Below are 22,495 nucleotides of genomic sequence, written 5' to 3'. Positions count from 1 at the left end.
ACATTTTCAGCACCCCAAGTGAGCCCCATAAACATCAGCAGCCCATGGTTGTGTTCTGGAGGTAGACAGCCTGGCCCAGGAAGGTGTCTTTAAGGGCGTCATCATTTCCCAGGGAACGGGCCGGCTGCGGCAGTCAGAGAGTGCCCTCCGAGGTCCTTGGCTGCCCGCCTGCTCCATGGATGGCAGCCCGGGCTTTGGTTTCCTCTCCTGAGCCACTTGCCTGCCACTGGCACCAGCACCGGCCCTGGCTGGGACCTCACCCTCCTTGTCTCTGGGAAGGATGGGTTGTGCCAAATTATTTCTCGTTTAGGGAAGGGTATGCAAAGCCCGCCACTTCAAGAGAGTGCAGTGGCCAGGGATTTCTAGCTGGAAGGTGTAGCATTTTCTGATGTGAATGGGGTTTGGAATGGACCCTGAACTTTTTTTTGTTTGATTTTTCTTTTTTTTTTCTACCTCTCTTTAGCTCCCAGCTGCCAAAGGCTTTGTGGCTAATAGCTTTTATTCTGGTTTGACACCAACTGAGTTTTTCTTCCACACAATGGCTGGCCGGGAAGGTCTAGTCGACACGGCCGTAAAGACAGCTGAAACGGGATACATGCAGGTAATTGAAGAAATGTAGGCCATTAACAACAGAGTAGGACAGAGCTCTGTGGACTTTGACTGCTGAGTGTTTACATATTTTGTACACGAGCTAAAATATACCCCGTCTTGGTAATAAAAAGGGAAAATTAAGAAATGTAGAAGAAATTGAACAACAAAAAAGGCTAATGTTAATGTTCCAAATCCTGGGCACCTCAAATGATCAAGACCAGGCCAGAGCCACACTTTTCAAGGCTCTCTGGGAGGAGAATGTGCATCCTGGGACATAACGATGGAACCTCACTGAGCCTGTTTCCTAACGCACACAAGTGGGCGTGGCAGGGCATCCCTCCTGTCTGCTGAGAGGACTCTACTTCACTTTGCAGCTATTTAAGTAACATTATTAGTATCATTCTAATGGGCTCCAGGAATCTATTTTGGCATTTTGGTGCCCGCAGGGGAGCTGGGAGGGAAGGCTCTCCACTGTGTGTACAGTAGGATAACAGATCCAGGGGGTTAATTTAAACTAGAAGGTTTCCTGTGCCTGTGCTTCTCAGACTTCCCTCTGCCCCTGCTGCAGAGGAGTGGAAACACATTCCTGCCTTGTTCTTCCGTAGAGTGAAGAAAGAAGAAAAATCCTTAGCAAGGGATTTTGTTTTGTTTGTTTTTTTCCGGTCTAATTTTCATTTCTTCTCTGTACTCCATAATATATGTTTGTATGTTTAATTTTAATGCTTTTACCTATTACAACACCAAGTTGCTGGACCATGAACTCCTGTAGCTTTGTGTCCTCTGTCTCCCCACTGGATACCAGTCTGAGAAGCATGGCCGTTTGCAGACTGGCAACCAGGGCTGCTAATCCAGAGATGTGAACGAGTGGGCCAGACAAACAGGGCCGCTGAGGGTGAAATCGACTCCAGCCAGTAGACACCTGCTTCTGTACCCTCTTCTGTGCCTCGTGTGGTGTGTCATTACTGATACTTCCCTTTTAATCATCTTTTGATGGGAAATTGCCCTTCAGTTTAGGAGTGTGCTGCTTTTGTCAAAAGCCCAAGGACTGAAATGCTTTTACCACTCTTGCCAGATGTCTTTTGATTTTATTTTCTCTCTTTACCTTTTGGAGTAGAATATGGATTTCCCAGAGCAGTGTGTTAACCTAGAACAAATTGGTTCTGGCATGAGGGGTTTTTGTTTGTTTTGAAGTTGCCTGGAGGAAGAGTTCTGTCTCCCTAATGCACGGAGCCACCGTCACATTGCTGCTGCAGTGGTTTCTGCTGGGGGAAGGTGTTCCACAGGCAGATTTGAGAAATGGCTGCTGCCTGCTGGGTCAGACACAATGCTGGCCCTGTTCTCCTGCCCCTGTCCCAGAAGAGGGTCTGTACCCGATCCTCTGTAATTCATATTGAAGTCCACGGGGGTCCGAGATTAAGTTGTGTTTAGAAATGCAGAGCTGTTGCATTAATTTATACCTTAGGGAGAAAGAGAGGAGGCACAGCAGGTTAGGAAAACAGTGTTTGCATAGTCCTTCAGGGTAGATGGGGTTTACATTGCAGGTATTCTAAAACACACTAAAGTGCTGGAGGTTGGGCATATTCTAAATCCCTCTGGACAGGTTAGAGAGGCACTCTTGGCCTCATTTTGGGGTTAGGGGAATCTTTTTAAGGGATTTCTTATAAAATGTTTTTATGTGATTAAAGGGCTAGTAACCTTGAAACTTACAGTTGGAAATCTTATCCTCTGCACATGTGACTGGTCTTTGTTTTCTGTTTTGTTCCCTTTAGAGAAGGCTTGTGAAGTCCCTTGAAGATCTTTGTTCACAGTATGATTTGACAGTCCGAAGCTCTACGGGAGATATTATACAGTTCATTTACGGGGGAGATGGCTTAGATCCCGCAGCTATGGAGGGAAAGGATGAGCCCTTGGAGTTTAAAAGGGTTCTGGACAACATCAAAGTAAGATTTAGTATTATATCTGGGGTTGGAGTGTTCTTTAGAATGGAGGTGCCCTTTGGAAAATCACACACAGTTTAATGCTCAGTCATATCTACCCAACTACTGGCTTAGTATTTTCCTTTTGTGTTACTCTGAATAAGTTTTCCAATATTAAAGGAAAATATTTTCTCAATTTCAAAGTCTAGTGTTAGTCGTCAAATGCCAACAGAAGAGGGCTTTGGTTTCTATGTAACAGGCCAGTGTTATAAGTCATGGGTGTGAAAAGCAATTACATTTCACATAATTTAGAACAGCCTTTTTGGAAGGTGGTTTGACAGTACTGATCTGAATGAAAATGTGGGTGCCTTCTGCTCCCATAGTTCCTCATAGAGGAACCAGCCCTGCAGAACTGATCTAAGAGTGCCGAGGTGTTTTCCAGCACTGTTTGTGGTAGGGGCAGACCATCAGTGGAGGAGAGTTCAGATGCATAGTGGTCTGCCTGTGCGTTAGGATGACATGTAGCCCTTAAATCTTTGGGGAAATGCTTTGAGCTTGAGGGTGGAGGAATATTTTCACTCTTAAAATATTTGGGATTTTTTTAAAACAACAATTTGTATTTTTAATGCAAATCTGGGTTGGGGCAAAGTTTGGGAGCAATGTGACAATACCCAGAAGTCTTTGTGTAAGTGGAGTGTCAGTTTACCGTTTCCACCTTCATATTAAAGGTAGGATCTAAAACTTGTTTTGAAGGAGAAAAACATCACAGGTTGCTAGAAGATCCCTCTAAGTATCCTGTCTCTTGTAGCTTCTTTCATTTAATATTGCCCCCTTCTCCATTGCGCCCGCCACCTCATACTGTGTCCTTTAACACTTGAGGCAGTCTTCCCGTGTCAGAGCGAGCCTGCACTCAGTAAAAACGAACTGGTTCTGAGCACCGAGTCGATCATGAAGAAGCACGAGTTCCTCTGCTGCCAGGACAGCTTCCTGCAGGTAAGCTCCGGTGCTGGTCGCCCCACCTGCTGCACCAGACAGTGGTGGCCACTGGGGAATGTCATGAGCTGGGGGGGGGGGGTTGTGTAAGAGTGTTTCTTTGTTTAAAAAGTTAAAGAATTGCTGAGGCAAAATCTCTGCAGCCAATGTGAAGAATTTGTCTCATGTCTTTCTTAGTTTGTGGCTTTTACACAAGTGTTTTCCTATTTGAAGGAAAATGCTTTAGCTAGAGAACTGATTGTGTGTAACCGTACCCGTCAACACCCTGCAATCCCCTCCTGTGGACCAGCTCTTCCTTGTTCATTCTGAATCCCAATCATTTGTGTTGGTAGTGGGGCTGTCTCAGTATCCTCTTAAATCACTTTCTCCTACTACGGTATGGATCAGGGATCCATGGAGTCTGCCCTCCTTTTTCTTCAGGAGAGCTGGTACCTGGGCACACTCTTAAAGGTCTTTTTGTTTGTTTTTGTTTTTTTAATGTCACTGACCCATTTAAGCAGCTCCTTTCTCTTTATGTGGTGATGACCCAAAGCAAAGGGATGCAGGAACCGATCGTTTGCTGTTTGTACTGATTGGTTATTCAAATGCAGCAAAAAATCAGCAGTATATCAAAAATAAAACCCATGCCCAGCTGGTGTGGCTCAGTAGTTGAGCGTCACACTATGAACCAGGAGGTCATGGTTCATTTCCAGGTCAGGGCACATGCCTAGGTTGCGCACTCAATCCCCAGTAGGGGGCGTGCAGGAGGCAGCCAAACAATGATTCTCGTCATTGATGTTTCTATCTCTCTCCTTCTCCCTTCCTCTCTCTGAAATCAGTAAAAATATATTTAAAACATTTTGAAAAGCCACAGAGTGAAAGTGCAAGGATGCTTTCAGTTAAGGAAGCTTCACTTCTTCCTTTCATGTGTTGAGGAGTGAACGGTGAAAAAGAACCTTACAGAATTTAATATGTTTAAAACAAGAGTATGGCTAGGCCTGGTGCCTTTGTTTTAATTTTTTTTCTGTAGATTTTTTTTAATTAACAAGTTAGAGTTGTGATTTTGTTTTTCTACATCATTATATTTACTTATATATTTCTCTGTTTATCCCTGAAGACCTTAACTGAGACAGGCTATGAGAAGTATAACGAGGTAACGCACTTGGCATGCTGCGACTGCTGAGCATAAAGGGGTGAAGCCGAGCAGCACTCGGCCGCTTGCCAGCACTGGAGATGACAGCCCTTCATCCAGGGCTGGCAAGCAGGCCTCCCTGTGCGTCACTTTGGACGGCCCCTTGCTTGTCTTTGACAAGGGTTAATGGGTGACCTCTGACCTCGGTGTTTATTTAGCCAGTGAGCAGCACTGTGTCACACACTGCAGGTCTTGGGAACACAAAGATCACTAAACATGTCTTTGCCCTTCAGTGGCTCACAATCTGGTGAACTCAATTTTGCCAAGAGGGTTCAAAATCCACTGGCCAGACAGATTTGTCTGCGCCTCTGAGATGTGTCCTGGCCCTCGCCTGTGCTGGCACTCGCCTTGCCAGAGCTGAGGCAGCGGAGGCGGCTCCTGAGTGGCATTGAGCCCTGGCCCTGCCAGAGGCTGGTGCCCCTGCTCACAGACTACTGTGGCGTGAGTGTGAGAACTTAACTGCTGGTTAATCGTGTGATTAATCGCCTGTCATTTGCCGTGTTGTGAGTTCCCTGTAGTATGCATGGGTTGATTCAGCTGAATTCTTAGTAGCTTATTTCAGTTTTCATTTCTGCAAAATGATTTTTTTTTTAACCTCCAGAATGTCTAACTTTTGTGTAAGAAAAGTCATTTCAGCAAAGCCGCTGGAAGCGGGTCCCTGTGGGTGGCCGGCCGCTAAAGGTCCGTTTCCAGTGCCTGAGCTGGGAGTGGTTTTAGGTGTGTCCTCTACTGTGTGTGCAGAGTTCCTCCAGATGACAGTGCCCGGTCTTCCCAGGGACAGGCTCTCTTTCCAGTTTCCCTGCACCTGCAGGTGGGGCACTTTTAACACCTGGCGACAAATGGCAGCATCTGAGCCAAGAGGGCTCTCAGGAGCTTGCCCTAAAGCAGTGGTCGGCAAACTCATTAGTCAACAGAGCCAAATATCAACAGTACAACGATTGAAATTTCTTTTGAGAGCCAAATTTTTTAAACTTAAACTATATAGGTAGGTACATTGTTATTAACTTAATTAGGGTATTCCTAAGGCTTAGGAAGAGCCACACTCAAGGGGCCAAAGAGCCACATGTGGCTCGCGAGCCGCAGTTTGCCGACCATGGCGCCTAAAGGATATGGCAGCGGCTAGACAAGAAGGTGGGGAGGAACCAGCAATGTGGAAGAGGCTCTTTCCACGGATAACACAGAGGAAAAGTGCAGCGGCACAGGGCGTGCTGCCTTTGAATATTCCGTTAGGCAGAGTCACACCAGGGGTGAGGGCTACTGCGTGGTGGGTGCTGTCGGCTCATTTGAGAAGTGCTCTGCGTCAGTCCCATCAAGTGTGACCCCCCTGGGAGCAGCACTCTGAAGGGGGCAGTTTGTTACAGTGCAGCACACCCCTCCGCAAGCACACGCGAGAGGAGGTGCCGGCTGGTCCTGGTTCTGGACTGACCGTGAAGCTGGGTTTATTTCACAGACACACTGTCAGCTGTAAAACAGATGGGCTTTTTCCCCTTTGAGGGTTGCTAGAAAACTGCTGCAGGTCTGTAGTCTCCAGTGCTGCCTCCTCATGATGTACTTCTCACCTTCCTTGCTCCATTTTGTCAACATCCTTTTTTGTTTTTTATCCTTTGGGAGTACTGTTCTCAAATACAGCAGGAATAGCAAATATACTGAAGTTTCAATTCTAGCTGAGACCGGTTTCCAGGAACCCTTCCAAATGTCTGCTTGTGTGGGAAGGGAGCAGGAGACTGGGGGTGAGGCCGAGGTGAGAGTAAGAGGAGGTGAAGCGGAGTGTGGGGTGCTTCCTTTGAAATGTACATAATGTCTGCAAAGCTGTGCTTTAGCTTGTTAGTTTTTAAATGGATCATAAGGACTTCAGGAGAAAATCTACAGTCAATCAGGCTAGAGACTAAGTCTAACAGTGCACTTCTGCCTGCTCTGAGCTGTGTAAATGGAGGCAGTGTGTATGCCAGGAGAGCAAAGGGAGAGCGGAAGGTGAGAAGGCTTTCCTAGTGTAAGGGCGACATGGCAGGGCCAGGAAAGTGGCCGGTGTGGCCTTTGCTGAAGCATCATTGGAGAAAAAAGGCCCTAGAAACATCTGAACCAGTGAGCCCTGTGTCCAGGGTGTGGATGATTGGGTGTATCCCTTGGGGAAACATTTTGTAGTAGGAACTTTATCTGTGTTGTACCCCTTAAAGTATACATTTAGCTGTTAACTATTTTAGTGATATGATGAGCTTGCATAGTACTGAAGTTTATAAAACACATCATATCATCTGAATTACTGATATTTGCTGTGTAATCATTCAGGAAATAAAGAACTTCATTAAGGGGGTTTCTGAGAAGATCAAGAAAACCAGAGATAAATATGGCATCAACGATAACGGCACAACAGAGGTAAGTGGCCTTTCCCGGGTGGAAGGGTGGACACTCGGGTATTTTCAGGTACCAGCCCTAACTCTGCACTTGGTTTTGTTCTTCCAGCCCCGGGTGCTGTACCAGTTGGACCGGATCACCCCCACCCAAATAGAAAAGTTTCTGGAGACCTGTAGGGACAAGTACATGAGGTAGGGATGCTCACCGTCTTAGACTACTGGATAGTCACAGGGTCTCAGATCCTTCCTGTTGGCCCACAGAAACAGATTCTGCACCAGCACCACTTAATGATAGTCTGTGTAGACGGATGCTCCAAGATGTGGAATTGCAAGGAAATTTCCAAGTGTTTTCTCCCCACAGAGAAACTACCAATATGTATTTGGCAGGTGCCACCTCCTGTCTCTACCTTCAGTTCCATTTGTTAGCAGGCTGTCCTATCTTCTTCAGGCAATAGACATTGGGGCCCAGTCATTGCCCGTTGACGCTGACCACAAGTAGCCACACAGTGTCAATATCTGGCCCTTCTGGGCATCGTGTCTCCTGTATGCACGTATTACTGATCTATGCCAGGTTCTTCCTCTGCCACCAGCACAGCTAAGCTCGTTGCCAATTCCTTCCTGACCCTGAAGGCATTTTTTCTGCTGAAAAGAAGTAAACAGAAGCTTCTCCCTGGCAGTTTTACTGGACTTTCCATCCACATCTCCCTCCTAGGGCACAGATGGAGCCCGGTTCTGCGGTAGGCGCACTCTGTGCCCAGAGCATCGGCGAGCCGGGCACCCAGATGACCCTGAAGACGTTCCACTTCGCAGGCGTGGCCTCCATGAACATCACCCTGGGTGTGCCCCGCATCAAAGAGATCATCAACGCTTCCAAAGCCATCAGGTGCCTGCCTCCGTTTCTCTTCTGTTCCCATACTGCCTGCCTCGTTTTTTCAGAAGCAGTGATCTCTTGTCATATGTGCTATCTAAATGGGCAGTATCTCAAATTCAGTGGCATGCCTGTGTTAATCATACTTTAGTTTTTCAAAAACCCGTTGGAAAAAAATTAGTTGAAACTAGATACAGTCAAAATCGAAAAGTGGTTCTTTATGGCCATTGGTCACATGAAAGAGAGAAACCTAAAAAACTACTGGAAAAATGACACCAATGTGTCAGTGTAGATTTCAAACTTTTTTGCTTTTGTTAATCCTCACCCAAGGATCTTTTCCCCCCCTTTTTTTAGAAAGTGGGAAGGGGGAAAAGGATGGGGAGAGAGAGAAACATTGATATGAGACACATCGATTGGTTGCCTCCTGTACATGCTCTGGTTAAGGCCAGGATTGAACTTGCAACACAGGTACATGCTCTTGAATCATGCTCAGGAATCAAATCAGAGATCCTTCGGTGCACAAGTCAGTGCGCTAACCATTGTGCAGCCCAATCAGAGCTAGGTTTCACTTTTCTTTTTAAATATGTTTTTACTGATTTTAGAGAGAGAGGAAGAGAAAGATAGAAACATCAATGATGAGAGAAAATCGTTGATTGGCTGCCTCCTGGCACACACTGCTGGGGATTGAGCCCACAACCTGGGTATGTGCCCTGATCAGGAATCGAACTGGCAGTCTCCTGGTGCATTGGTTGCCGCTCAACCACTGAGCCACGCAGCTGGGCAGGTTTCAAATTTTTGATGTTATATCCCCAGCCTAACCAGACCTGACTGATGTGTCTACCATTTGGGCTGTGGTCATGTTCTGTGACTCCCACGTGATTTCATGATAGGATTTGTAGGTGATCTGAGACTAGAAATATAGAAATATGTTACATTTGATGGCAGAATGATGATTCCTCTGTGATCTGAATAAAAACAGCATTAAATGAAGGAAAACTGCACTTGGCTGTAGAATGGCAACTATAGAAGTCCACGGTGGCAGGGGCTCTGAGCGCCTGCCTTCTCCGGGTGGGTCAGTCTCGTCCAGGAGTGTGTGTTCAGGGGACACTGCCAGGACAGCGGGTGTTGGAGGGGCTGGAGGTGTCCTGGAGAGCAGGTTATGGGGCAGGGGCAAGGGATGGCGGAAGCTATAATACACAAAGAGCCAATTTACTCGGGGAATAGAACTAAATTACTAATAACTACTTATTAGGACCAAAGAGGAAGAGGTAGGTGCACTTGGTCAGAAAGAATTTACTGAAAGGCATTTCATTCACTGGTAGAGTGGTTTGCCTCATGGGCGCCAAAAATAGTAAATGTAAATGAGAATGTCTGGCCCTAGCTGGTTTGGCTCAGTGGATAGCGTGTCAGCCTGCGGACTGAAGGGTCCCGGGTTTGATTCTGGTCAAGGTCACATGCCCAGGTTGTCGGCTCAGTCTCCAGTAGGGGGTGTGCAAGAGGCAGCCAGTCAGTGATTTTCTTTCATCATTGATGTTTCTCTCCCTCTCCCTTCCTCTCTGAAATCAATAAAAATATATTTTAAAAAAATAAATGAGAATGTCTGAGGAAGCAGCGTGACACAGCACACGCTCAATAAATTGCAGTTGCTCTGTGTGCGGATTTAACAAAGCAGCCATCTTCAAGCAGGCATACTTCTCGTGCTGACGTTGTTTTTGCTTTACGTTTCACAGCACTCCAATCATCACGGCTCAGCTAGACAAGGATGAGGATGCAGATTACGCTCGCCTCGTGAAAGGGAGAATTGAGAAAACTCTCTTGGGAGAGGTAAGGAGAAATCCCTCTTAATAATGAGAAAACTAGACCAATAGTATTGCAAGGAAATATAAAAACCAGGTGCAGTGGGTATGCCAGTTGGTGTGGCCACACTATTCTATGTCCTTCAAAGAAAAGAGAGAGCAGGCCCTGGCCAGGTACTCAGTTGGTTAGAGCATCATCCAGACACACCAAGGTTGCAGGTTCCATCCCTGGTCAGGACACGTGCAAGAAGCAACCAGTGAATGCATAAATAAGTGGAACAACAAAATCGAAGTTTCTCTCTCTCCTCCCTTTCCTATCCCTCTAAAATCAACTTAAAAAAAAAAAAAAAAAAAAAAGAGTAAGCAGGCCCTGACCAAGTAACTCAGTTGATTAGAGCAGCATCCAATAACGCCAAGGTGGCGAATTCAATCCCTGATCAGGACACATACAAGAAACAGCCCCACCCAGCTGGTGTGCATCAGTGGTAGAGTGTCAACCCAGGAACCAAGAGATGGAGGTTCTATTCCCAGTCAGGACACATGCCTGGGTTGTGGGCTCAATCCCCAGAAGGGGGCGTGCAGGAGGCAGCCAATGGATGATGTTTCTCATCCATGTTTCTATCTCCCTCTCCTTTCCTCTCTCTCTCAAAAAATCAATAAAAACATATATTTTTTTTATATGTTTTTATAACATATAAAAGAGACTTGCCTTTGGTGCTTCTGTGTGAGTCTGTTGCACCTTCATGAATACATAAACCAGTCCCATAGCTATTTATTACTATTTTTAAGTATTATATACTATACAGAATTGTATACATGCTGGGGTCCAACCCCAGCAGGTCCAGGGGTCCCCAAAGGTGTGGACGGAGTCGGCGAAGAAGGAATGACAGAGACAGCGTTCAGTTGATCAGCAGCCTAGCCAGGATCTCTAGCCAGGATCTCCAGCCAAGTTCTGTTCAGGATCTCCAGCGAAGTTCTGTTCAGGATCTCCAGCGAAGTTCTAGTTAGGATCTCCAGCCAGGTTCTGTGTCCATGTTCTCTTGCTAGGTTCTCCAGCCAGGTTCCGTAGCCATGTTCCCTCGCTAGGTTCTCCAGCCAGGTTCAGTCACCAGGTTCTAGTCAGGTTCTCTTGCCATGTTCTATCCAGGTTCTGTAGCCAGGTTCTGTCTCTAGGTTCTTCAGCCAGGTTCTCTAGCTAGGTTCTGTCTCTAGGTTCTGTGGCCAGTTTCTGTCCAGGATCTTTTGCCATGTTCTCTCCAGCGAAGTTCTTCTGTCTCTAGGTTCTGTGTAGGTTCTGTGTAATAAAAACATATATTTTTTAATAAACAAGCAGTGAATGCTCTTAGAAAAAGGGAAGGTGACTGATTAACGTACCGGTCTTTCTGACACTACAGATTTCAGAGTATATCGAAGAAGTGTTCCTTCCCGACGACTGCTTTATCCTCGTCAAACTCTCCCTGGAACGGATTAGACTTCTGAGGCTGGAAGTGAGTCGTTAACTAAATGTGTAGAGGCAGTCGCCCTCTGTCAGTCCCAGGCTGGTGCTGGTGAGCGGGGCCAGGCACGGGACGCGCTGCAGAGACTTGCCTTTGGTGCTTCTGTGTGAGTCTGTTGCACCTTCACAGTCTCTTTCTAAACCTGACCTGACACAAGAAATTAGTTGAAATTTTGTGCAGGCCACCGTACCTTCACGGTGACAAAGTATTGCAATAATTCATCTCCTTGTCAGTCTTCCCAGTGTCTAGAAGGGGCATTGGCTGTCTGTGTCTTGCACATCTGTGGCCCCAGCACCAGCATTGCACCTGGCTAGCTCAGTGAATGTTTTTGGGTAGGCGGTTAACCTTGCTTACCATATTGGCATTTATGGTTGAACGATTATCAGCCTTTCTCAGGGACAGACTGAGGCGGGGTGCAAACTGAGTAACTTCTTGGCACCTTCCTCCCTCTCGAGGTAGTTAAAATCTACGCTAGTCTTCACACATTTTGTGTCCCTTCTCTCGAGTACCAGGTCCATGTGTTTGTTCATGGGAACGATGACCCAAATTGAGCAGCCAGTTCTCCAGGTCGGGGTTTCTCTAGGCTGTCTCTGGCCACCTGCCTCTGTCCTTTTAGCACAAGAGCAGGGCCGCATCCGGGAGTGTAGATACGAGTAGTTGTGAGGTCGGTACAGGGGAAGTGGCACTGATGCTTTTAAATTGTCCTGGCCACCAACCTCGCACTCCCAGACGCCCCTGGAGCCCGGGCATGCTGCCATGAATTGAGCATGCATTTCCAGTGGGGGTGTGAAGGGACTATAAAAAGAAACTATTTTATAAATAAAGCACAAGTATACATACAGTACGTAAACAAATACAGTATATCTCTAGTATTAGAATCTCATGGTGGGGAGAGAGATTAGGGGAAAAAATGCCTGAAAAGACTTCTTAGAGGGGCAACGATGACAAAGGGCTGAGAAATACTGGAATCAAAGGCTCCGATCCGTCAGTAATGCCCTGGGCCTGGCCCCTGCAGGTGAACGCGGAGACGGTGCGGTACTCCATCTGCATGTCCAAGCTCCGAGTGAAGCCAGGCGACGTGGCTGTTCATGGCGAGGCCGTGGTGTGTGTCACCCCCCGTGAGAACAGCAAGAGCTCCATGTACTATGTGCTGCAGTTCCTGAAGGAGGACCTCCCCAAGGTGAGGCGACAGTCGCCCTCAGGCCCCCCAAGCCAGGTGTCGGGAGGTTTGTAAAGGGATGCATTTACCTCCAGCAACTGTATCTAGGCCCCAGAGCACCCTAAGTCCTGTCACTCCTGAGACTGAGGGGACACCCATTCCTCCTTCTGTGCCACACTCCTAAGGAATCAGTCGGTGTTTTCTCCTCAGTACTGTCACGCCAGCTCTGTCTGTTAGACTCCTCTGTTCTCTCCTAAAACGGACCATGGGAAAGGACACGGTTCCCTGAACTGCTGCCTGCTCCCTGGACCTCAGAACAGTGGGCAGGACTTTTAGGCGTGGACGTCACTGATACTCCCCACTGAGAACGGGGTGCTCCCGGGAACACACCACATCCTCTCTGCGGGGCCCGATGTCCACATCCTCTCTGCGGCTGTGGTTTCTGAGGCTGCCTGGGTGGTGGGGGCCATGGGCAGTGCAGGGCCTCAAACGTCTGTGTCTCTGGGTCCAGGTGGTGGTGCAGGGCATCCCAGAGGTGTCCAGAGCCGTCATCCACATCGACGAGCAGAGTGGGAAGGAGAAGTACAAGCTCTTGGTGGAGGGCGACAACCTGCGGGCGGTCATGGCCACTCACGGTGTGAAGGGCACCCGCACCACCTCCAATAACACCTACGAGGTACTGCTCACACCCGGGTCCCCGCACACGCGCCCTGTCTCCCTCAGCTGGTTCCTGGCGCTCCTGGAACAGCTGTTTGCTCTGGGTCTACCACTCAAGAGCTGATTCTGGAAAAGGCGCCGGGCTTGTGAACCTTCAGGGCAGAGGGGGGCAGAGAGAGGGGGGATGTGGCACCCGGAAGTGGCTGCTTCTGCTCACCCTGGCTCTCCGTAGGTGGAGAAAACTCTGGGCATTGAAGCTGCCCGGACAACGATCATCAATGAGATCCAGTACACGATGGTCAACCACGGCATGAGCATCGACCGGAGGCACGTGATGCTGCTCTCCGACCTCATGACATACAAGGTGCGTGGGGGCCCAGTCTCAGGAGAATGAAGCCGGCCGGCCTGCTTATAAGACGCGGAGTACTTGCTGTGGTGGCCACTGCGAGAAAATAAGACGTCACCATCCCCCCAAAACCAAGGCCTGGCGGGCAGGCTGGGTGTTCTGGTAAAACTCCAGCACAAACATTGCAACCTCCTGGTATGAGGGGAGAATGGTTTTGTTCTTAGTAGAAATCGTATCCTAAAGCAAAGCCAGCTATTGCCAAAGGCCGGATGTCCTAGCCAACCGAGGTGTTTATTCCCTATTAAACCCATTTATCTCACTTCTGTAGCCATTTCCAGGAAAAGACTAAGTTAACAGGATCGTGGGGGACTGAGGTTGGATGGTTGTTATGTATTTTTTCTCTTCCCAAGCAATGTCTCCTCTAGCAGTGCTAGAGGACAGCAGGCTTTTATGACCCTCCCATTCAGGCCTGTGCTGCACTCGGACGGTCCAGGCCCGCGGTGGGAGGAACGGCCTCTCCCACCTGGAGTATAGGCTGTGCTCTAAAGTCCCCTCAGTCTGCTCTGGAGGCACATACTATGTTTCTGCAGGTGCAGTAAACAGCGGGCCTGCCGTTTGTATGCTGCCTTTTAAATTTAACGCTATATTTCCCTTGTTGTTACATAGTTTTTAAGTATACTTTTTAATGGTGGCAAGAATATTTCTTGGAGTGAAAACACCTAAATGTACTTAACTCTATCCCTGCTTTGTGGTTTTTAAGTTGAGTTTTAAGTCTTCGAGACGTAATGAACATCTTCAGGAAGTGCTCTTTTCTCTAGATTCTTCTTTGTTCCATGGCCCCTGCTGGTGAGTGTAAGGATCCGTGTTGCCAGTGGCTGGCAGCCTCACTGAGGCAGGTGGGACAGTAGCTGTTAGGATCCTGCGCACACCTGAGGATGTGACTTGAACAACTCCTGTATTGGGCTGATTTTTGCTTGTTTTGTTGAGGTGCCGTGGATGCGGTTTGGTTTGAGCTTTCAGTAGTGGCAGGGGTGCTAGTCTGACAGGTGTCTCCCTTGACAGGGTGAAGTCCTGGGCATCACTAGGTTTGGCCTGGCCAAGATGAAGGAGAGTGTGCTGATGCTGGCCTCCTTCGAGAAGACGGCTGACCACCTCTTCGACGCCGCCTACTTCGGGCAGAAGGACTCCGTGTGTGGTAGGTTTTCCAAGAGCATCACCAGAGGCCTCGGGTGTTTTCAGCTTAGACCCTGGCTGAGGCTTTCTGGGAGTGAACACACTGAACAGGCAGAGCTTCTGGGGTTTTTTGTTTGTTTAATTTTTATTGATTTCAGAGAGGAAGGGAGAGGGAGAGGGAGAGAGACATAGAAACATCAATGATGAAAGAGAATCAGTGATCAGCTGCCTCCTGCACGGACCGAGCCTGCAACCCCAGCATGTGCCCCTGACCAGAATCGAACCCGGGACTCTTCCGTCCGCAGGCCAACACTCTATCCACTGAGCCAAACCAGCTTGGGCAGAGCTTCTGTTTTTTAAGAGTAAAGTCACAGGTCATGGAGCTGGAACCAGTCGATCTTTTGTCTCCCAAGCTTGACTGGAGCACCCCACGACCCCCCACATCTGTTAGGAGGCTGCTCTGTCAGGACAGTCAGTCTTTGTCCAAGAAGAAAAGAACTGAGCCTGTGCGTGCAGGAACCTTTCCAGCCCCTGAAGTCGCCACGCCGCTCCTGCACCCTCTGTGATGCAAGGCTGGCAGGAGGGGCAGTGCCCGGGCTCCCTGTTGTCCTGACTCCCCGGCAGAGGCATCCAGCCTGCCTTTTACGTTTGTGGAGCCCCTGTGCTGGGCACCTTAAATGCCCGCATCTCGGCACCTCTGTGAGGTGTAGGTATCAAACTGTTTGCAAGTAAGAAAAAACTAACTTACCTGCCATCCCAGCCGACTGCGGAGTCTTGCCCTGCACTGGCCTTATCCCCCATTCACAGAGGGCATCTCCGCCGGAAGCCTGGGAGAGGAAGGAAGGGGAACTGTCACAAAGTCCCTGCCGCCCACATGGCTCTTCCTGGTCCTTTACAAAGTACCTGCTTTACTCTAGCCTTTCTCATGCCGAGATCCTGCAGGCCCGGGGTGGGAACTCATGAGGGGCTGGGGCGCAGGAGACTCAGGAGCCTCCCCAAGCCACAGGGATTCCAGGCCTGGCCGCCTCCACAGCTCTGCTTCCTGCTCTCGAGTGGATTTGCCACACAGGTCAGGCGATGGGCAGGTGGAGCCCCAGTCGGTGTACGACTAAGATGAACTCTTCCTCTCAAAGGGCATCAGTTGCAGGTAAAGGGAAAGAGGAATTACATAATTCTTTAAGATAGTAAAGGGTGAAAGGAAAGAAAAGGGAGCAGAGATTGGGGCAGAGAAGGCAAAGCCAAGGTAAAGGTAAGAGCAGTTGTGCTTGACAAGGCCACTAAGACCCAGCACCCTAACCTTGCCCCCAGGATGTAGGCCCTGGGCCTGTGCCCTGCTGCCTTCCTATGGCTCCGCCCACTGCCCCTCTCTCCACTGCTGACCCCTTTGGGGCCTGGCACAGCCACCCACCCCCACTGTGAAATCTCTCCCCTCTCCTCCTGGTCCTTTACACATCGTAACGGAATGTGGTCCTCACCGCATGTTGGTTTTAGTTCGGTTGTTTGCCTCTCTGGTTTCCCGATAGCACCGAGCCCAGAATGTAGTAGGCACACACTTGCTTGTTTTAGAGCCAGAAGCCGGCTGCAAAGCCCAACACTGGATCTTGTGAAGCCGAAATGGAGCTCAGAGAAAGAATCTGCACCTCCTCCCTACTCTGGCTCTCCAGGGAGCCCCGCCTTCTGAGTGTCCCCGGCTAGAGCTGTGCTCTCCCAAGGCGGGGGCCGCCTTTGAGCCTGGCCCAGGCCTGGGCGCTGAGCACAGTGAACAGCTTGCTGTTGCTGTTTCCAGGGATCATCACCTGACCATGTCGTCCTGTTTGCTTTTCTTCCCGGCCTAAGTTAAGCAAACACTGGATGGCGAACTCGGGATTCCCTGTGCATCCTTCACCAGCCTTGCTAGGGGAGAGAGCCACTGAGCCATCGGTCTCCAGCTGGGAGCCGAGCTGTGGGCAGGCACTGCCCTTCCCCCGAGTGTAAATCTCTCCACCAGCGAGGAGCACAGTGCCAGCCTGCACTTCGCAGCATCCCCTGTCATAGATGAGTAGAGTGACCAGCCCAGGTTCAACCAATTGATATGTCGTGGAGCCGGGACTTGAATCCCAGTTTCTGGCTCCTACATCAGCAGTGTTTCTGTCCTGACAACCCACTGTGTGTCAGAAGCTCTCTAATCTCCTTCTGGTTGGTTTCAGGGGTGTCCGAATGCATCATCATGGGGATCCCCATGAACATTGGAACTGGGCTCTTCAAGCTGCTCCACAAGGCCAACAGGGACCCGAGCCCTCCCAGGAGGCCCCTGATCTTCGACACAAAGGAATTCCACATCCCCCTTGTCACATAGTCCCGGGAAGAGGGGACCACTCTGCCCTTGGCTCCTGTCTTGTCTAGAAAGGGGCTCGAGACCAGCAGCTGCCTCGGCTTTGTGCTCCTTGAAACAGAGGTCCTGATGTCCCCACCATGCCAGCAGCCAGGGCAGGCCCCCTGCACCCCGGGAGCGGCTCACCAGTGACCCTGACCACCCACAGTGCTTGGCCAGGACAGCTGAGGTTTCTCCACACCTGCCGCCCACTCTACCTCTCTGACACGAGGCGGCCTCACTCATCCCCACCTCACCTGTCTGTCCAGCGGCTCCCAGGAACGAGGGGCCTGAGCCCCAGGGCCAGGACACCGTCCCAGGTTTTCCGCCCCTCGGTCCTGCCATCACATCGTGGTGTGATGTACTTGTGTAAATATTGTTACTAATATTTATTTGTTCCGTTTGAAAAAGTTGGATTTTTTGTTATTTGGTTTTACTTTTGAAACCCAGCAGCTTAGAAACCAAGGAAGCCAGCATTGAAGCGTCACTGGAAAAACTGGTTGAGCCAATGAGACTGTCTGGGGCTGGAAAGTGAGCTGAGCCTGTCGTGAGGCCGAGCTGCTCTGAAACGCTTTCTCGTGCCCTGGTTACCCCGTTGCTTCGTCTGCCTCCAGCTCCTTCAGGTTGTGGCACTGCCTTGTCACTCTACCTGTGACAGAGGTGGGGGCCCATTCTTCGAGGCCCACAGGAGCCTTGCCGGTGCTCGGGGCCTGCTGGGGTGGGATTGTCGGTGTTCTTGGAGCTGCCGGCACTCCCTGGATGGCTTCCCCACCCTCCTGAAGTAATCGCCTGTGTGCACAGGGGACAGGTGCAGAACTGGTGGCCTGAGACGTGCCCCAGGGCAGTGCCAGCAGGTGCCAGCTGTAAGGGGTGAAAGGGTCACCCAGACAGGAAGGGAAAGGCCCACATGGGGTGGGGTCAGCTGGTGCCAGGCCGCCCTCTGCTGGTGACTGCACCTCACAGGTGGGTTTCATGGCCTCTGGAGTATAGGATGGCGGGAGGGAACACCAGCAGCACCCACGCTCCTCTGTGTGGCACACGCTTGAAATGGGGGAGGAGAGATGGCGGCAGTAGTGTGTTTCTGTAACAAAGACGCATTGCCAGGAGCCCCGGCCACCTGGGAGCACTCTGGGGGCTGACGCGTCCATGGGACGGGATTGCAATGGCTGCAGATGGGTTGGGTGTAGATCAGCGTGTGTCTCAGAATAGAAGGGTTCTGCGAGGGAGCTCACCACCCAGTGAGAAGTGAGGGGTCCTGCAGGCACTGGTTCTCGGGTACTGCAGCCTGCTGGGACCAGGGGCACAGGCGGTGTTGGCTGGGAGCTGTGTGCTCCCCGCTGTGTGCGCCATGGGGGGTGGGGGTGAAATTGTCCCTGACGGAAGCCTCCCCCTGCCCGGGGCATTGGACTTTATAGTGAGCACAGAGCCTGAAGACCAGACAACAGTATGTTCTCCAGAGTGAGCTCCATAGGTTAGGGTTTAGTCTGGGCCTGTTTGGAAGAAATAAGAAAAACATGTATATTCTGTCTCAGCCATTCACAGATACATATTCCTGCCTAGTCATCTGTCTAGCAGTTTGCCCTCTTTTATCTTTTACAAAGGATTAAAATAGCTATTGACTCCGTTACAACCCCTGCTGTGTTCAGCACTTTGAGCGGAGGAACATCCCAGAGTTTCAGTGTGTGTCAGTTAAATTATGGTGTGTTTCCATTTCAGGGTTTATCCGTGTGCATTCACACTGATTCATGTCTGATTGAACCTGACACTGTATAATGATTTTTCGTAAATTTTTGCTCTCTCTTGGCAGAATTCTATTTTTCTACCAAAGCTCAAAAGAGGAAAAATTGATAAACGTAAAACTGTAGCAATTCATCCTGTAGGTCAGCGAATTTCAGCTGGTGTGCTGCAGGAATTTGTAAAGCTGGCAATGCCTGGCCATTTAGTCAGGAGCACTGACCTCTTTGCAGCGGTTCTCAACCTTCTGGCCCTTTAAATACAGTTCCTCATGTTGTGACCCAACCATAAAATTATTTTCGTTGCTACTTCATAACTGCAATGTTGCTACTGTTATGAATCGTAATGTAAATATCTGATATGCAGGATGGTCTTAGGCGACCCCTGTGAAAGGGTCGTTCAACCCCCAAAGGGGTCGCGACCCACAGTTTGAGAACCGCTGCCTTAGAGCGACAAATTAAAGAATGACAACAGTCAACACAACAGTAGCCATTCGGTGTGAATGAATCAAAACTATACCATTTTTTTTCTGTCTGATCGGCAAAAAAAATACATATTTTGGTGTGCCACGGCATTTTAGTAGTTAATGTGTGCCACAATGAGAAGGTTGGACATCGCTGCTGTGGGTTGTGAAGCAGATGATTGGGATATGTACAGGCTCCAACTCAAAATAACCAGTGTCCCTGCCGCAAGCCCACTGTCAGGTGCTGGGGTCAGCAGTAAGCGCCAGCCCCACCCTGTGACGGAGCTGATTCAAAGCCAGGGAGGCAGTAGTGCCCCTAAGTACTGGAAGTGCCACCTGGCCAGGACCAGGTGCCAACTCAACTGCTCATTCAACAAATGAGGGCGTCCTATGTCTAAGGCACTGTTCTAAGAACTAGAAATACAGCAGTAAAACAGGTCCGTTAGATACAGACGCATCTTAAAATAGTTCAGCAAAGGGGGCAGAGAAAAGTGGTTCTGCATCAAACTTGGCAAGAAGTGCCTGTAGCATAGTCTAGGGCCTGGTTCCTGTGGGCAGGCTCAGCACTCCAGGCCTCACTAGGGTCCCTCTGAGCCAGAGCACCCCCCGCCCCAGGTTCCAACCTTCCCCTCAGAACCCTTTAAGCCCCCAGTTTGGTCTCTTTGCCTTGGGCGTGGATGCCAGAGCATGTGTCTTGATCAGAGGACAGCCTGCAGACCCTGGGAAAGCGTGCTACCATCCTCTCCCCAGCCCCAGCATACTTGCAGTGTTAGTGAGTGGAGTTTAAGACCATGCGTATTGGTTAAGCTTCTGCTCCGTACCCAGCAGTGTGCTGGGCCCTTAGGGACAGTCCCTGCATGCATGGGACTTGCCCATCTGTCTGTAGTCATCATGTTAAAAGCCTGGGTTCTGTGATCAGACTATTGGAACTCAAATCCCAACTTCCCTTTTCTATCTGGTGACCTTGAACCTCTCTTGGCTTCACTCATAAGATAGGAATGCTTTTGAAGGGTACCTAACTCAGGGTCAGTTTCAATGTGATTGTGCATATAAGGTCTTAGTGCAGCACCTGGCACAGAGCATACACTCATTAAGTGTGCTTGCATTTTTATTATGTGATTATCACTATTTTTACTAAAAAACACAGTCTAAAAATCACAAGTAAAACCCAATTCTAATCCTTTTAAATTCCTCCAGATGGAGCTGTGCTTTGTGGCCTTGGGCATCAGGCCTCCCGACTTACCCCTGCCCGCTTCTGCTCAGGAGTAGGTTTCAGTGTTTCGCACCACACAGGAGAGCCAGGGAAGGGCTGACACCGCAGTCATGTAGCCAAGGGCCTGAGCACTTAAGTTTGAGCCCTAGAGCAAAAGTGATCTCAAATGAAGGTTTATGGGTAGTAAGACCAAAATAACAGGTTGTTTATTTTTTATTGAGAGAGAGGGATATGGATATTTATATAAGGTTATTATATAACAGGGTGTCCCATGACGGGGAACTTAACTTCTTTGTCTCTTAAAGGAAAAGCTGCTATTTAAAAGTTGTCAGCGAAGACTATGTAAAGACATTGGTAATAATGGTTGCCTCCGGATAGAAACAGATGACTAGGGTACTGGTGGAGGTGACTTTATTTTCACTCCGTGCTCTGTTGTACCTTCTGAGGGTATTTCCAGTTCTTTTTAAATCAATATCTGATGCTAAAAAAAATCCTGTCACCTTGGAACTGACTTGGTTCTGAGTGTTCGGTTCTGAAAGGAGCTGAGTGGTAGCAGGTAGACACCAGATATTCAGGGAGAAAGGTATTGTTGTCAGGATCAGATCACACAAAAAACCTAACAGTCTTAAATGCCTAAGACTTTCTTTCTGACACAAAGCCAATAGGGGACATTACGGGGCTGACAGCAGTTTTCCAAAGCTGTGGGGGACCCAGGTCCCTCTCAGCCTCACCTCCGACATCCCAGGGTATGATCCCGGCCTCATTCCTCATGGCCCAAGGTAGCTGGTGGAGCCCCGGCATTCCAGCCAAGAGGAGGAGGGGAAGAAAGCCATAACTTTTGAGACCTTTCCCAAAAGTTACTTGACATCCGTGTTAATGTCCCCTCAGCCAGCACTAGCGAAGCCCAGCTCCAAGGGAGGCTGAAAAATGTTTGGGTTCTGGGCGGCTGTGTGCTTATCTAAAAGTAGGGGCTTCTGTTAGCAAAGAAAAAGGAACAGGAAGTGGGAAACAATTGTCTCCGCCTTTGGTGTATTGGGATTTTAATTTATTTTTTGACAAAGGTCGGCATGTCCCCCTAAGCTCCTCGGAACTAGAATGTGCTGGGGCGGGTAGGACCCAGGCGCCTTCAGAAGAGGGACTGCGACCCTGACCCTTCCTGCTCCCTTTGTTTCTGTTTCTTGCAACTCTTATGCCTGAGTTGTTTTTAATAAACTGACTATTAAATTAGGTCACATTCACTGAGCAGACTGTTCAAAATATATCTGGGCTGATGGAAAATATAACTGTCAAGCTATTCAATAAATTACACTATTTATTGCTCACCTACTGTAGCCTGGCCCAATACCAGGTAGTGGGTATAGAGTGACAAACAGTTCCTTTGCCTCTTTTCTTTAGAATTAATCCAGTCACCGCACTGTCCAACAGAAATACAATACAAGCCACTGATGGAATTTTAAATTTTCTCGTGTCTTCATTTAAAAAGAACTGGTGAACTTAATTTTAACATGTTTTGTTTAACTCATCATATCCAAAATATCAGTAGAAAGATTATGAATGAGCTATTTTACACTCTACATACTACGTTTTCAAAATCCAGTGTATGTTGCACACTTAACTGCACATCTCAGGTTTCAAGCACTCAGCTGCCGCATGTGGCCAGTGGCATTGTGTTCAGGTTGGAAAGCAGGTTAGTGCAAGAGAGAGCAAACAAATACCTGGTTACAGGCTGCCTGAGCCCAGGAGGAGCTCAGCCAGAGGAAGCAAGGAGGCCTGCTTGGGTTGGGTAGACCGAGAAGGACGCTGTGAGGCGGTGACATTGAAGCTGATACCTGGAGGCTGAGAAGGACAAGGGGAAGGGTGTGCCCCAGGCAGAGGGACTAGTGTGCAGGGAGCCCCTGTGGAGGGAGCCTGGACCCTCCAAGGGCCAAGAGCCACCAGCAGGAGGCCAGTCCTGTCCTCCCGAGAAGCTGAACTGAAGTCTGAGCTGAGCCCAAGCTCCAGAGTGTCCAGGGCCTCCTGCGCCTCCTGAAGCTGGACACTCAGAACCACCTGAGGTTGAACAAATCGCTCACTGTCCAAGGAACTTGCCAGTGAGGCCTCTGGGGGCTTAAACTGTCCAGCAGTCATTTTCTATTGCCTGTTAACCTGGCCCAAAATCCAAGGCCTATTTGACAGTAGATAATTCACACAAAAAAGGTAGAGTCCTGGCCAGTGTCGC

The 22,495-nt window shown here is 49.2% G+C and overlaps 1 protein-coding gene across 5 annotated transcripts in view; it reads left to right on the top strand.

The window, feature by feature from the left end:
• The window catches only part of POLR3A (RNA polymerase III subunit A), a 66,212-nt gene that overhangs the window by 31,810 nt on the left and 11,907 nt on the right, over positions 1 to 22,495 (top strand). The window contains exons 19-31 of one of the 5 annotated variants that reach the window (XR_004972251.1): positions 464 to 601; positions 2,361 to 2,531; positions 3,387 to 3,500; positions 6,958 to 7,044; positions 7,132 to 7,214; positions 7,735 to 7,905; positions 9,621 to 9,714; positions 11,081 to 11,173; positions 12,198 to 12,362; positions 12,853 to 13,017; positions 13,231 to 13,362; positions 14,407 to 14,539; positions 16,704 to 17,236. Coding sequence is in view for 3 of the 5 variants with exons in the window: in XM_036337235.1 (XP_036193128.1) it covers positions 464 to 601; positions 2,361 to 2,531; positions 3,387 to 3,500; positions 6,958 to 7,044; positions 7,132 to 7,214; positions 7,735 to 7,905; positions 9,621 to 9,714; positions 11,081 to 11,173; positions 12,198 to 12,362; positions 12,853 to 13,017; positions 13,231 to 13,362; positions 14,407 to 14,539; positions 16,704 to 16,852 (1,695 nt within the window). In the remaining 2 variants the exon portion in view is untranslated. Of the gene's footprint in view, positions 1 to 463; positions 602 to 2,360; positions 2,532 to 3,386; positions 3,501 to 6,957; positions 7,045 to 7,131; positions 7,215 to 7,734; positions 7,906 to 9,620; positions 9,715 to 11,080; positions 11,289 to 12,197; positions 12,363 to 12,852; positions 13,018 to 13,230; positions 13,363 to 14,406; positions 14,540 to 16,703; positions 17,282 to 22,495 lie in introns of those variants that run through there. The other 4 variants (XM_036337235.1, XM_036337237.1, XM_036337236.1 and 1 more) reach the window with 4 other exon arrangements.

Source organism: Myotis myotis, unplaced genomic scaffold (genome assembly GCF_014108235.1).
Source record: "Myotis myotis isolate mMyoMyo1 unplaced genomic scaffold, mMyoMyo1.p scaffold_m19_p_15, whole genome shotgun sequence".
NCBI classification, from domain to species: Eukaryota; Metazoa; Chordata; class Mammalia; order Chiroptera; family Vespertilionidae; genus Myotis; species Myotis myotis.
The sequence above is the reverse complement of the archived record's forward strand: the minus strand, read 5'-3'. Positions and strand labels throughout refer to the sequence as shown.